At 38.7% G+C, this 17190-nt stretch overlaps 1 protein-coding gene across 3 annotated transcripts in view; it reads left to right on the forward strand.

The window, feature by feature from the left end:
- Positions 1–15663: 15663 nt before the first annotated feature.
- Positions 15664–17190, forward strand: part of LOC148010383 (uncharacterized) — a 43711-nt gene continuing 42184 nt past the window's right edge. For 2 of the 3 annotated variants that reach the window (XM_087672000.1, XM_087672001.1), the window contains exon 1: positions 15665–16679. In XM_087672000.1, coding sequence (XP_087528126.1) covers positions 15954–16679 — 726 coding nt within the window. In that variant the 5' untranslated portion in view covers positions 15665–15953. Of the gene's footprint in view, positions 16680–17190 lie in introns of all 3 variants that reach the window. The other variant, XM_087672002.1, reaches the window with a different exon arrangement.

Raw genomic sequence — 17190 nt, forward strand, 5'->3', positions numbered from 1 at the left:
GAGGGGTGTGTACTACAGCCAGATCTAAGCCATGATCGTGAGGAATCAAACACTTACCCCTAAACACATTAGTAGAGTGGAGCCTTTGCGATTCAATGAGTCAATTGTAGTATGTAGATATATTGTACATACTATTTTTAAACTTAAATATCCTTGTAATTTTAGATACTAGCCTTATATTAGGATGCATTTTTTTCACTTTCACGGTGATATGATGTAACACAAAGTTGGACTTTGATTTTTATCTCATAGGATACATCGGCGCTCTCTCTCTCTCTCTCTCTCTCTCTCTCTCTCTCTCTCTCTCTCTCTCTCTCTCTCTCTCTCTCTCTCTCTCTCTCTCTCTCTCTCTCTCTCTCTCTCTCTCTCTCTCTCTCTCTCTCTCTCTCTCATCTCTATATTACTATTAAAAACATGCATTTGTGCTCGCATTAAGTCATGAAGCAATAATTGCATGCAGTCAAGTGTATCCTCCCACACTTGAGGTGCCCATTTTTATTAGGTTTTGGAAAATTTAATCTAAAATGCATTCATATCTACGCAAGTCATGTAACGTCAAATGTAGTATGTATTAGTGAGTTGAGTTCTCTAGCAAGAAGCTTAAATGCCTAAGAATTAATAAAGGCGGGGAGTATACTTCTCATATATTGTAGAACTTTTGTGAGGCTTTGTACCTCTCCATTGTGTTGTGGAGTCCAAGGACTAGAGATGTTTAGGGCTTTTCCTCTTTGAGCTCTAGAGGTGCTGCACAACACTAATTTGAGACAGGACACCAACTTTCGTAGAGCAACCCATGTAGAGAGTAGTGTGAGATTTTTTCCATTGACTTGATTCTACAAGCATTACTAGTTCATTAGAAAAAAAGTCATCCTACTAGACTTCACCTACCCCATGTGGTGGAGTCACATTGGACTAGGCCATTGCACTTTGTCAAGCACAATACACTTGACCACTAGGTCCACGACTAAGGGATCTATAGCACAGTTATATCAAAATCATCATTTGAAAGAACATGAAACTCGCTCCTCAACACATTAGTAGAGTGGCCTTAGCCACATTATAGTTGGGATCATGTGCTAACTTTGCATTTAAAATACGTAGTTATAGTACCTAGATATGTCATATATACAACCTTTAGACTTAAATATCCTTATATTTTTAGATACTAACCTTATATTACAATGCATTGTTTTCACTTTCATGATGACATGATATTAGACAAATATACACTTTGATTTTGTCACATAGGCCACATTGGCCTTTTTTAGACATTATTCTCTCTCTTTCTCCCTCCCTCTCTCTCTCTCTCTCTCTCTCTCTCTCTCTCTCTCTCTCTCTCTCTATGGATTTAAATGTTCAAAATAAGGTATTCTTATCACTCTACATTTTCATGACATGATCTCTCTCAAAGGACTACACTCTTGCTCCATCCAACTCCAAACTCTTCATGTAGCACTACATGGACATATTTTTTGTTTTCATTGTCTTTGTCCCTACATACATAGCACTTGTTGCTTCAATTAGGATGCATTTCAAACAACCATAGAAACATATACACAAAGACTACATACAAGTAATTTAAAACTTACTATGAGTGTATATGAACATGAGGCATGCAATGTCCACCATAGTTTACATGCATCGATGAAAAATGAGACCATCTCTAGATTACATCACCCTACCACTAGCATTAATATGGCACTCTGCTCCCAGCACCCCTAAACATGTGTGCGAAAAGTTGGAGGAGGTGGGACCTATGGGATGGAGCCAAATGGGCACGGTGGAAGTGGTGTCGGTGGCAACAACTATGATGGGGATGAGTGGCAAGTCATAGAAAACAAAAACACAATGCATTCATAAAAATACAGTTTAAACACCATCTAAACATGAACTTCTAAATGTGGACATACTTGAATCGTCTATATATTTATGTTGTGAGATGGTTGTATTATTTGGAGTTATGCTACCATGCACTCATTGTCTATCTATGTCCAGCTCCCATTGCATGATGATGCCCATTTCGTCTTCGTGATTAAGGTCCTATGAGAAGTATATGGGGGGCTACCACATGCTAGGTTGGAACTAGATCCCTAGAAGATCTCAGCGAGGACAATAGGCCATAATAATGAGGGGAGTCCCAACACAATTGCCTCCAATTAATCAACTGAAAGTTTGGCATAGTCTACTAGATCCTCCTTGCCTTGATGAGAAGATTTGTCCAACTAGCATAGCATCCTCTTGATATTCACTAGGAGGCTAGTCTTCCCACCTTCAATCATAGCTAACTCTATTGAGAAATCAATCCTTTGTCAATGATATAATAAACACACATATATCCACACATTAAAAAATGTATGTATGTATCTCTCTCGACCTTCTCCCTCCCTCCCTCCATCTCTCTCTTTCTCCCTCTCCCTCTTCTCTCTCTCTCTCTCTCTCTCTCTCTACTCTCTCTCTCTCTCTCTCTCTCTCTCTCTCTCTCTCTCTCTCTCCCATATATGTAATATCATGAAAAATACGCATTTGGGTCCACTAGTACACAAAACAAGAATTCATTGCATTCAAGTGTATCCTCCCACACTCGAGGTACCAAATTTTATTGTTTTTTTTTCTTCAATCTTAAGTGCATCAATGTTTATGTGAGTCATGAATAAATTTAAGTGTAGTTGATATTAGTGAGTTAAGCTCCCTAGTAAGAAGCTTAAATGCTTAAGTATTGATAATGTTGGGGATTATACTTTTCATATATTCTAGAGCTTTTATGAAGACTTTGGAACTCTCGGTTGTGCTGTGGAGTATGAGGACTAGGGATGTTTAGGGAATTTCCTCTTAGAGCTCTAGAGGTGTTGCATAGCACTACTATGAGATAGGATACCAACCCCCACAAAGGGACCCATGTAGAGAGTTGTGAGAGATTTTATTCATTCACCAAACTCTACAAGCATTACTAGTTCAATAGACTTAAAGTCACCCTACTAGACTATACCTATCCCATGCCATGAAATCACACTAGACTATGCCATGCATTTTGCTGAGCGTAAATATGACCTCGACCACAAAGTCCATGATTGAGGGGTGTGTACTACAGCCAGATCTAAGCCATGATCGTGAGGAATCAAACACTTACCCCTAAACACATTAGTAGAGTGGAGCCTTTGCGATTCAATGAGTCAATTGTAGTATGTAGATATATTGTACATACTATTTTTAAACTTAAATATCCTTGTAATTTTAGATACTAGCCTTATATTAGGATGCATTTTTTTCACTTTCACGGTGATATGATGTAACACAAAGTTGGACTTTGATTTTTATCTCATAGGATACATCGGCGCTCTCTCTCTCTCTCTCTCTCTCTCTCTCTCTCTCTCTCTCTCTCTCTCTCTCTCTCTCTCTCTCTCTCTCTCTCTCTCTCTCTCTCTCTCTCTCTCTCTCTCTCTCTCTCTCTCATCTCTATATTACTATTAAAAACATGCATTTGTGCTCGCATTAAGTCATGAAGCAATAATTGCATGCAGTCAAGTGTATCCTCCCACACTTGAGGTGCCCATTTTTATTAGGTTTTGGAAAATTTAATCTAAAATGCATTCATATCTACGCAAGTCATGTAACGTCAAATGTAGTATGTATTAGTGAGTTGAGTTCTCTAGCAAGAAGCTTAAATGCCTAAGAATTAATAAAGGCGGGGAGTATACTTCTCATATATTGTAGAACTTTTGTGAGGCTTTGTACCTCTCCATTGTGTTGTGGAGTCCAAGGACTAGAGATGTTTAGGGCTTTTCCTCTTTGAGCTCTAGAGGTGCTGCACAACACTAATTTGAGACAGGACACCAACTTTCGTAGAGCAACCCATGTAGAGAGTAGTGTGAGATTTTTTCCATTGACTTGATTCTACAAGCATTACTAGTTCATTAGAAAAAAAGTCATCCTACTAGACTTCACCTACCCCATGTGGTGGAGTCACATTGGACTAGGCCATTGCACTTTGTCAAGCACAATACACTTGACCACTAGGTCCACGACTAAGGGATCTATAGCACAGTTATATCAAAATCATCATTTGAAAGAACATGAAACTCGCTCCTCAACACATTAGTAGAGTGGCCTTAGCCACATTATAGTTGGGATCATGTGCTAACTTTGCATTTAAAATACGTAGTTATAGTACCTAGATATGTCATATATACAACCTTTAGACTTAAATATCCTTATATTTTTAGATACTAACCTTATATTACAATGCATTGTTTTCACTTTCATGATGACATGATATTAGACAAATATACACTTTGATTTTGTCACATAGGCCACATTGGCCTTTTTTAGACATTATTCTCTCTCTTTCTCCCTCCCTCTCTCTCTCTCTCTCTCTCTCTCTCTCTCTCTCTCTCTCTCTCTCTCTATGGATTTAAATGTTCAAAATAAGGTATTCTTATCACTCTACATTTTCATGACATGATCTCTCTCAAAGGACTACACTCTTGCTCCATCCAACTCCAAACTCTTCATGTAGCACTACATGGACATATTTTTTGTTTTCATTGTCTTTGTCCCTACATACATAGCACTTGTTGCTTCAATTAGGATGCATTTCAAACAACCATAGAAACATATACACAAAGACTACATACAAGTAATTTAAAACTTACTATGAGTGTATATGAACATGAGGCATGCAATGTCCACCATAGTTTACATGCATCGATGAAAAATGAGACCATCTCTAGATTACATCACCCTACCACTAGCATTAATATGGCACTCTGCTCCCAGCACCCCTAAACATGTGTGCGAAAAGTTGGAGGAGGTGGGACCTATGGGATGGAGCCAAATGGGCACGGTGGAAGTGGTGTCGGTGGCAACAACTATGATGGGGATGAGTGGCAAGTCATAGAAAACAAAAACACAATGCATTCATAAAAATACAGTTTAAACACCATCTAAACATGAACTTCTAAATGTGGACATACTTGAATCGTCTATATATTTATGTTGTGAGATGGTTGTATTATTTGGAGTTATGCTACCATGCACTCATTGTCTATCTATGTCCAGCTCCCATTGCATGATGATGCCCATTTCGTCTTCGTGATTAAGGTCCTATGAGAAGTATATGGGGGGCTACCACATGCTAGGTTGGAACTAGATCCCTAGAAGATCTCAGCGAGGACAATAGGCCATAATAATGAGGGGAGTCCCAACACAATTGCCTCCAATTAATCAACTGAAAGTTTGGCATAGTCTACTAGATCCTCCTTGCCTTGATGAGAAGATTTGTCCAACTAGCATAGCATCCTCTTGATATTCACTAGGAGGCTAGTCTTCCCACCTTCAATCATAGCTAACTCTATTGAGAAATCAATCCTTTGTCAATGATATAATAAACACACATATATCCACACATTAAAAAATGTATGTATGTATCTCTCTCGACCTTCTCCCTCCCTCCCTCCATCTCTCTCTTTCTCCCTCTCCCTCTTCTCTCTCTCTCTCTCTCTACTCTCTCTCTCTCTCCGCTCTCCTCTCTCTCTCTCTCTCTCTCCCCCTCTCTCTCCCTCTCTCTCCCCCATATATGTAATATCATGAAAAATATGCATTTGGGTCCATTAGTACACAGAACAAGAATTCATTGCATTCAAGTGTATCCTCCCACACTCGAGGTACCAATTTTTATTGTTTTTTTAAAACTTCAATCTTAAGTGCATCAATGTTTATGTGAGTCATGAATAAATTTAAGTGTAGTTGATATTAGTGAGTTAAGCTCCCTAGTAAGAAGCTTAAATGCTTAAGTATTGATAATGTTGGGGATTATACTTTTCATATATTCTAGAGCTTTTATGAAGACTTTGGAACTCTCGGTTGTGCTATGGAGTATGAGGACTAGGGATGTTTAGGGAATTTCCTCTTAGAGCTATAGAGGTGTTGCATAGCACTACTATGATATAGGATACCAACCCCCACAAAGGGACCAATGTAGAGAGTTGTGAGAGATTTTATTCATTCACCAAACTCTACAAGCGTTACTAGTTCAATAGACATAAAGTCACCCTACTAGACTATACCTATCCCATGCCATGAAATCACACTAGACTATGCCATGCATTTTGCTGAGCATAAATATGACCTCGACCACAAAGTCCATGATTGAGGGGTTTGTATTACAATCAGATCTAAGCCATGATTGTGAGGAATCAAAGACTTACCCCTAAACACATTAGTAGAGTGGAGCCTTTGCGATTCAATGAGTCAATTGTAGTATGTAGATATATTGTACATACTATTTTTAAACGTAAATATCCTTGTAATTTTAGATACTAGCCTTATATTAGGATGCATGTTTTTCACTTTCACGGTGATATGATGCAACACAAAGTTGGATTTTGATTTTTATCTCATAGGATACATCGGCTCTCTCTCTCTCTCTCTCTCTCTCTTCGTGGCTATGTATTGCAAAAGGGTTATTATAGTATTGTGCATTGTCATGACATTATCTTAGTAGCTTGCCCATCTTTTGAAGGAAGACACTCTCACTGCATCCAACCCCAAACGCTTGATGTAGCACTACAAGGACATATTTATAGTTTTTCTCATCTTGATATCTACATACTCACTTCAAGCACTATGCATTTCATACAATTGTAAAAAATAATAAACAAAAACTAGATGACACAAGCAATTAAAAACTTACAGCTAATGTATTTGAACCCGAAGGCATGTAATGTCCACTAGATCTCACATGCACTAATGAAAAATGAGGCCACCTCTAGATTACATCGCCATGCAAGTAGCATCTATTTAGCACTCCAATCCTAGAGTCCATAAACATGTGTGTTGGGTGAGTAGAGGAGGTGGGACCTATGGAAGGAGCCAAATGGGTGTGTCAATGGTGGCACTATCAACAACTATGCTGAGGATGAGTGGCCAATCCTAGAAAATAAAGCACCACACATTTGTAAACATATGAATTACACACCATGCACATGCAAATTTATAAATGTGAAGTTACTTGAATTGTCTTTCCACATTCACTAGTGGCCAACTCTTTTGAGAAATTAAATTTTTTATGAATAATATCAAAGAACACATGTGTCTGAACATCTAAAAATGTACGTATATATCTATCTCCCTCTCCCAAAAAGCTCTCTTATTCTCTCCCTCTATCTCTCTCCCCCTCCCTTTTCTCCTCCTCCTCCTCCTCCTCCTCCTCCTCCTCCCCTCTCTCTCTCTCTCTCTCTCTCTCTCTCTCTCTCTCTCTCTCTCTCTCTCTCTCTCTCTCTCTCTCTCTCTCTCTCTCTCTCTATTGCATAAGGATTATTCTTGTATTGTGCACATGACATGATCTCAATATTTTTCCCATCTCTTGAAGAAGGGCACTCTCACTCCATCCAACCCCAAACTCTTGATGTAGCACTATAATGAAATATTTATTATCTTTCTCATCTTAGTCTCTATAAATGAGTTGATATGCATTTCATACAAATGTAAAAACATATAAATAAAAACTACACTCAAGTAACTTAAAACTTAGCCAGTGTATGTGAACCCTAGGCATGTAATGTCCACTAGATCTCACATGCACTAATGCAAAATGAGGCCACCTCTAGATTACATTGCCCTGCTAGTAACATTGATCTAGCACTCCACTCCTAGAGTCAATAAACATGTGTGTTGGTTGAGTAGAGGAGGTGGGACCTATGGAGGGAGCCAGATGGGCATGATGTTGGTGGTGGCACTCACAATAGCTATGATAAGGATGAATGGCCAATCCTAGAAAATAAAAACACCACACATTCATAAACATACAAATTAAGCGCCATCCACATGTGAATTTATAAATGTGAAGATACCTAAATTGACAATGGATTTTTGTTGTGACATGGTTGTATCATTTTGAGTTATGTCACACTATGCACTCCTTGTCTATTTGTGTCAAGTTCCCATTGCATGATGATGCCTAGCTAGTGTTCATGATCAAGGTCCTGTGAGTGGTATCAAGGGGGGTTGCTACATGCTTACTTGGAAATAGATTCCTAGAGGATTATCTTTCCCCATTTAGCAATGACCAACTCTTTTGAGACATAAATTTTTTTATGAATAATATAAAAGAACACATAAGTTTTCACATCTAGAAATGTATGTATATATCTATCTCCCTCTCCCAAAAATCTCTCTATCACTCACCCCCTCCTCCTCCTCCTCCTCCTCCTCCTCCTCCTCTCTCTCTCTCTCTCTCTCTCTCATGCATATTACTATTAAAAATATGCATTTGGGCTAAGTACATGAAGCAAGAATTGGATGCAGTCAAGTGTACCCTCCCACACTTGAGGTACCCATTTTTATTACTTTTTTTAAATTGTTGAATCTTAAATGCATCAATGTGTATGTATTATTGAGTTACGCTCTCTAGCAAGGAGCTTAAATGGTTAAGGACTGATAATGGTGGGGAACATACTTCTCATACCTTTTAGAACTTTTGTGAGATGTGGGGTAGAGAGAGTTGATAGCTCCCGAAACCTAGCTCAAATTGGAAATGCAAAAAATATGAATAGGGCCATACAAGAAAGAGTTCAATGGATGTTTCCTAATGCGTGTATTACTATGGATTTTGGGTCGATGCTATTAAGATAGCTATTCACCTAATTAGTCAATTATGTAGCAAGCCATTGGATGGCAAAACTCATGAGTAGGTGTGGCCTAGCAAGAAACCATCTTACAATCAATTGTGTGTGTTTGGTTGTGAAGCTCATATGTACATTTCAAAGGACAAGTGAAACAGTCTTGATCCTCAATTAGGGAAATGCATTTTTCTTGCATATGGATGCTCGAGAGAGATGGGATACCACTAATGGGATCTAATAAGATAGTGCACAGTCATGATGTGATCTTCAATATGGAGAATATGCATAAATAGCCCATAAAAACTATTAAGATTTACAATGTGGTACCTCAACGGGATGGATAGCCATCATATGGAGGCTCGAGAGAGATGGGATCTAATAAGATAGTGCACAACCATGATGTGATCTTCAATATGGAGAATATGCATAAATAGCCCATAAAAACTATTATCTATAATGTGGTATCCCAATAGGATGGATAGCCATCATATGAGTAGCATGCAAGACTTGCTACATGATTCGAGGCTAGGACAACAATAAAACTTTGAGGTGGGAGTGCCATAATCAAGTAGCTAGCCTCACATACAACGAGATAGATAGTTCAGACAACCATATGCTTGGGTTGAGCAAGTATTGTGAAAACCTACAAGAGTCTCTAGACCACCCATAGAGATACACTCCATCACTTGATTATGTCATGGTAAGAAATTGTAGAGGATCTTTACGTTTTGATGATACTACAATTGGGAATGATAAACATAACTAGAACAAGGATGTGTAGTAAAAAATGGACTATTCAGTAAAGAATGCAACCTTAGAGAATTGGTTCATTTTCTTACGGGCAAGCATGCATTACCATGAAAATGATTCTACAAGCTAAAAATGTCCCCATCATATGCATTGCCTAAGCATAAGGCAAGATTGGCAGCAAGAAGGAGCTTTAAACAAGAGAAATATATAGACATTTGATGAGATCTTCTCACCAATAGTCAAGATAACCACTCCTTGTATGGCACTTGCATTGGTTGCCAATGAGTACATAGATATTGTCCACTAGATATTAAGACAATTTTTTTGCATGGAGATTTGGACGAAGTTATTTATATGCAACAACAAAAGTGCTTTGTTGTGTAGGGAAAGGAACATCTGTGTTATTTAAACTCAATAAGAGCTTATATGGATTGAAGCAAGCCCCTAGGGAATGGTATCATAACTTTGATGATTTCATGAGGTCTCAAGGCTATACAAAGAGTGAGACAGATTACTGCATATATATAGGGAAGGCTATGGATGATAGCCTTAAGATCTTGATTCTTTATGTGGATGCCATGTTTATTGCCAATAAGTCATTATTGGATAGGGATACGTTGAATAAAAGGTTGCATAAAACCTTTGACATGAAGGAGAAATCATATTTTTGGCATGTGAATTAGGAGACAAAGACATAAGAAGGTTCTCTATTTGTCTCAAAAGGAGTACATTGGGAAGGTACTTGAACATTTCAATTTGGAGAGGGGGAAGTCTATCAATGTTCCATTACCTCCATATTTGAAAAATAGTCAATATGAAAATCCTGAGTCTAATGAGCAAAATATTGAAATGTCCAATATACCTTGTGCATCCATGATTGGTAGCTTGATGTATGATATGATAGCTACACATCTACACATTACTTATGTAGTGGGAGTGATTATCAAGTTTATGGCAAACCCTAGCAATAACTATTTAGAAACAATAAAGAGTATCATGAGATACTTGAATGGCACTAGAGTTATGTGCATTTGCTTTTTAAAGGAAGGATGCACCTATCCTCAACTATGTAAATTTTGATTTTGCATGGAATGTGGACTCTAGGAAATCTATGAGAAGCTTTGTCTTCACATTTGTAGGAAGTACATTCTCATGGGTCTTTCGATTCCATGTATAGACTTATCTACCATTGAGGAAAAATATTTTGCAACCATTGAGACATGCAAGGGAGCTATATGGCTTATTCATCTAGTGGGAGGTTTGGATATTGCAAGAGAGACACCCACTTTGCACAGTGATAGTTAGAGGGCCATCTAGGTGGTAGGGAATCGTCTTTTTCATGCAAAGACAATGCATTTTGAGAAAAGTGGTTGAGCTTGTCAAGTTTCATATAGATGACAACCCTACATATCTTCTCACGAGTATATTATTTTCTAAGTGCTTTGCACACTAGAGAGTGTTGATGGGCATTGGATAGTATATTTAGCCATTATTCTCCTTTAAAGTCACGCTGGCCTTTGAGTGGGAGGCTATTTGCTGTAAAGATTGATGGCTAAAGTCTAGGTGAGCACCCGTTCTACAGGTATAGACACACAATCATATATAAGTAAGATAATGAAGAACAAGGGTAATGAAGTATCCATAAAAGCTTATTGTGTGCTTGCTCTCTCAATCCTTTAACTTTGCAGATCCTCATCACCTCCTCTCACAAACAATTTGGGAGATAAGAATCAAACTCTATTTTTAGGGCTTCATGCAACATGTGAAATGGGAAAATTTTGTATACAAAACCTAGTGGTATTATAGTATGACTTGCATGGTTGGGATATTAGGAAAGAAGGACCTAATTAAATTAGCTAGGATTCTTGAAAATTGTATTTATTCATTGTTCTTATATATCCTTGTGTCTAGGAAGCAATATGTGCAAAGACAAGGGCAAGAGAATCATTCTTACTCCAAAGCTTGTAGGGAGTAGAAGCACTACTTATTTCTCTACTTTTTTGAAAATTAAATTGTGGAAGACAATACATTGATTTGATGATGGTTGATTGGTACGTGTGCTACCGTATGTGCATTGGATTTGTCTTATGCTCATGGGATTTGAGTACCACGCACATTCTCCACCTTTTGAATGTCAATTTATTGAAGACATATGATATCAAATAGATGATAGTGTGGCTACTATGGGTGGCTATCTCATATGTGGTCGATTTAACTCATATATTCGTGTATGCGATTCACATGAGAAAGTGCCTAGAACAAGGATGATGCATATATGGCATCACAAGAGCAAAACACTAGTCATGCACTCCCTAATAATAGTCATTAGCCCATTACAACATTATGATAGCATGCATTTGGTTTTGCGCAAATGCTTTGCTTCATTTGTTTGCTAGTTGTTTGTTAAAGATCTATAGAAATCTATTGGCATACCTTTTTAATTTGTTTCACTATGTACCCTTAGATTTATCTTTGAAGTTATTATCTATGCGCGTCTTTTGTGTAGGTTGAATGTTGCACCTTTGGTTTTCTAAAAACAATCATTAGCATAGAACATAAGCCTCGACAATGGAGAGCTTTGGTAGATGCGTAGTCCTTACCTGTGATGGAATTTTCCATTTTGTTCCCTTGCATGCATGTCCTTGGTCTATTGAGATGCCTCTTCTATATTTGCTTTTGAAACATTCTCATGTTAAAGGGTTGTTGCCTTCTCCTTCACATAGGGTACAACATTAGCTTCATCATGGTTTTAGATTCCTCTTTGTTGGAGTCTTTGTCTTCTCATGGTAGTTTTTTGCCCTTCTTCTTTATAGAGTCTACACTATATAGCAACAGGAACTTTAAATACATCATAATACCCACATCCACAAAAAATGTAAACTCTAACTTAGTTATTAGAGTTTGCAAGATCGTGCAACAAAGTGTTCATGGCCATGAAAGAACACAATCCTTGCCTCATTTGAATCTTAGAGTCCTCATAAATGGGTGCATAAATCCAAGAGCCCCATCTTGTGTTGCACCATTTTCTAGCTATGTGCTTCAATGATGATTTAGATAAATGTTGGATGAAGGAGAATAAGTGTAGGTGTGAGGATATGAATGCTTAAATAGCCACGACATGCTCGAGGGCAGCATTGTCTACAAATATAGTGTTGGAAATTGACTAGTCATAGATGCACGTGGGTAGGTTTGCATGACTTACTGCCCATGCTGTCTGACTAAGTCATTGGGCATCAACCATATATACATCATATGAAAGTCAAGGGAATATTCCCTCTATCGTTCACTTTTAATGCTTCCACCTTTGGACCCTTGCCAACCCTAAGACCTCCTTGTGTATATTCCATTATCTTTATTGACTCTTTACCCTTGGCCCAAGGTCAAGTCCATATAGCCATCTCATAACCATTCAATCTATAAGATTACCTTCATTCTATTGTCTAATTTGGGACCCATACAATATTCTTCTCAGTCAAGGGCCTTACAACATTGTGCACTCAAAGCATAAGTAATTTAGAATCAGCCCTCAGCCATTTGGCCCACTCAGACTTGTGACCTCATCTGATTTTGGAAATCAGACGCTTGGATCACCCCTGTCTGATTTTGTCAATTGAACCAACCCATCCTATCTGATCGGACATACCCTGTTCGATCTCGAAAATTAGACCATCCAGAATTGGACACTTCAAATCAAACACCTATGAAATTGGACATCCGATTCCTAAAATCGGATATTACAGAATCAGACCTTGGAGAATTGGACTAGATTTTGACACATCAAAACTAACAAATCTAGCGCATCCGGGACGACGGAGAGTACAACCCACAACAAACACAAAATAAATCATCCCTATTTATGTTACTCATTAAATAATCCATGCATTAGAGCCACTAGGCAATACTTTTAATATTTTGCCAACTAATCTTGAGAATATTTCCTTGAAATACCATTTGAACTCGGGACCTCTAAATTTCATGAAAGTGTTTAGATCTTGATGATGTGTAAACCAAATAACACAATCTTGCCCCCTTTGAAATTGCTCCCTAAAGTACACAACTTTGATTGATCAGCATCCAACTCAAAGCATTTCAAGTAAGAAGAACTCTTCACCAAGAATTTATGCCAATGTATCTATTTAGGAATAGATGAGCCATCATTTCTACTTCCCCACACTTGCAATCACCATTTATGATACCTCTAAGTTTAAGCTTGTTAGTTTTGTTGAGAAAGCTCCCGTAATGACACACCAAGCAATGATTCTATCCTTGAGTGAAAGCTTAACTACCCAAAGACCTTTGAAGGTACCAAATAACTTACTATCAAAGATGCAAACACCCCAAACTTTATTGATCCAACTAGTAGTATTTCCCCTATTGCCAAGTATCTTATTGGTAATAGGAGTACATAGCATTGGTAATAAGTTATTGCCTTCTACATTGAGAGGCAAGGTGATGCTTGCACTATCATGACTCCCTCTTTCATTGAGTTGCCTAATCTTTGTAGCAATGAACTCCCATGTTGGCTTGTAAGCATTACTTAGATTATAGGTCCTCTTAGCTAGACACCTCTCTTAGATACAGAGCTTCCTTTCCTTTTTAGCACACAAGCCAATGGGACTTGATAGCATCACTTAGATTTCATGCACTCCTGGCTAGATACCTCTATTTGCTAGAGAGCTTCCTTTCCTTTTTAGCACATGATCCAAAGGGAGTTGAAAAGTCCAATACACACTGTCCTTCATGTGTGTCATCCAACATTGATTAACAAGCTCACTCTTAAGCAAATTCCTCCTCGAAAAAGAGAAGATGGAGGATGAGGCCTTGCACATGCACTTCAAAGAACTTTCCCATATTCCATTTCACACATAGCTCCTTGTTGTAGCAAACAATAATATCTAACATCATGTTCGACTAGGAGTGTTTTGATCCAATAATCTATCAATTAACCTGGCTACTAGGATGTTTGCTTCAACACCTAAGTCTAGCAATTGGAGACCTCCTTCTCCGTTTTGAAAATTTAAATGATCCATGTAGATACGAGTAATGTATTTAGCTTTCTTATACTTGCCCCATAAAAACTTACTTGTTAAGAAATCCCAAACCTTAAGTAGACATTTATTCCAACAAACCACGGAAGGTAAAACCTAATTTTGATGTAAATAAAATTTTGTAGGATATTGAAATTTGCATGGAGAGGCCATGAAGTAGACTTCCGGTAGTTGAAATTCTTCTTAATATTTTCAAGGATCCAACTAGCCTTCAAAAAATTATCGATTTATTAACTCATATGAAATTTTAGATACCTGAAGATCACTCCCCAATTGATCACCTTTCCATTCCAGCTAGGTTGCAATAAAGAATCTTCAATCACAGTTGTGAGATAAGATGTTAGGAGGCTAATTCGAGAAGCCATTGTCCCACCAAGCATTTGCCCCTATATTGTATTCCTTTGAGCTTGCCATTTTGTGCCATTACGTCAATTAAAAGGAATAAATGAGTGGGAATAGCAAATAATATAGGGCTCACAAGATAGCCTTATTTGACTCCCTTGTGCACTTTTAATGGGTTGGTAAGAGACCCATTGATGAAAACAAGGGCATATCCCACTTTGAGAGAATGGAAGGCAAATTGATTATCTTCTCATGAAAGCCCATTCTCAACACAGTCTATTTATTTTAAAATTTCCAAATCCACTTTATCAAAAGCTTTTTTAACATCAACTTGCATCATGAAGATTTTTTGCTGAGAGATGGAAGCCCATCTCAACACCACGATGATATTCAAGACATTATCCAAAAGATCTTTGCCTTTAATTAACCCATATTGACATGGACTAATATAGTTTTGTTTAATGTGTCAATTTATTGAGATATGTGTAATTGGGTCTCATCCCAATCTTTGCACCCTAAGGGTAAGGCACTGTTGAGCCGCTCAATCTAGGATTTGAACACTTAAGCATGCATATAATATGTAGTCATCCCATTGATTCCGCTCATTGGAAGGATTAATACATTTTTGCACTATTGAGGCTATTCTAGTAGCCAATACTTCTGTGAAAACATCGTAATTTACATCTCCTTTGGATGGAATAGATTTATAATGTGTCCCGAGGAATACAGGATGCAATGATGAAACTCATGCACCTGTACAACCTAACATACACACTCAATCCACTATGCCACGATCCCATTGGGAATGCACATCTCCTGTGTAGGAAATGGTGATAGCCAATGCTAACAAAAGGTAGCCGTGCAGTATGCAATCTCTTTTGTTGTGCTTTTATGCTCAAATGATGTTATGCAGGTACTCCATTGTTTGAAGCCTCGAGGAATGCCTTGTTGTTGCCGTTTTGAACGTCGAGTCGAATAACCAAAATAAAAAAGATCGCTGCTTCCTTCACGTCGACTACACCACCAGACACGAACAGAGAGAGAGAGAGAGAGAGAGAGAGAGAGAGAGAGAGAGAGGAAAGAGACAGATTTAGGGTTTCTCCTTCCCTACGACCAGCCCCCCCGGGTTTCTGGCGAGCTAAGTCTGGCTTCTCCCGGACAGCCTTTGGTGGCGTCCTTGGTCGAGGCTGGCGCCATGGCCGAACCTTGCAGCAATGGACACGTCAAGACAGATGTCATCGATCCTCCAGACAGGGCAGACGAAGCTCCACCCGTTCCTTCCTCTGCTTCTCCATCGCTTTTTCCCACGCAGGATGCGGGGGACGCAGTACCTCCCACGGAGCACAAGTTAGACGACTCCATCGGTCCTATTGAGGAAGCCAAAGACTTGGAGCCTGCAGCGGAGCATGTCGCTGTCTCGCGTGATACTGTAGCGGAGCCAGATTCACATGAAGCAGATGGTGATGAAGCGCTTGCACATCACGTGCACCTAACAGAGGACAGCACTCTTCCTAATGAAAATGACGTCCGTAATTCTGAGCAGGAGGCTGAAAAGCCTGAACAAGATCTTCCACCCGTGTCTTCTTCGCTTGTTTCTGAGATTGTGGAACAGCAGGAGCCAGAAAAGCTGGACCTGGAGCCTGAAAAGCAAGAGCCAGAGAAGGTGGGCCCAGAGAAGCCAGAGACAGACAACCAGGAATCAGGGAAGCTAGAGACAGACAATCAGAAGACAGGGAAGATAGAGCCAGAGGAGCAAGAGGCACAGAAGCCAGAGACTGAGCCTGAGAAGGTAGAGATACAAGCAGTAGAGACGGATGAAGATTCTCTGCCTCCAGAAGTTGACGGTGTGGAGGTACCACTGCATTGGCATGCCAAGCCCTGTGTACACATTTCAAGTGTTGGAGGTGGCATGACTGAGGAGGTAAGTGCAAAATCAAAGCATGTAACAATGGGTTTTAATCTAAATCATGCTTTATAAGCTACGAACTGCAATGTTGAGAAATGCCACTAGAAATTACTGCAACATGCTTTTTGAATGATCGTTTTTTGTGTGATTTGGCAAAATATTTGAGATAGAACGAACTTTTAGGATTCTGCGGGTATTAGAGCAAAATTTAACTGGATGTTGGAATTTTCATGAGAGAATTGGCACATTTACCTATTGTTAAGTAAAAAAGAAACACTTCACAGATAAAAGAGGACGTTGAACAGCCTATTATTACATTCAGTTTTCAGTCGATCGAAATGGGCAAACAGGTCTTGGAATTTGATAAAAAGCTGAAAGCTGAAAGGTTTGGATGTGTAGATTTTTGGTTGGTTAAAGGTTTGTCCTTAATTGCAAGCTAAAAACAAGCATCATAACAGGACTAAGGTCTAAGCAGTGTGGGCCCAGCAGCAGAAGGAAAGCTGGTGTTCTCGAAGAGCTGGACTAT

This window comes from Lygodium microphyllum, chromosome 29, assembly GCF_053477565.2.
Source record: "Lygodium microphyllum isolate KBCC chromosome 29, Lygodium_microphyllum_v1.1.10, whole genome shotgun sequence".
NCBI classification, from domain to species: Eukaryota; Viridiplantae; Streptophyta; class Polypodiopsida; order Schizaeales; family Lygodiaceae; genus Lygodium; species Lygodium microphyllum.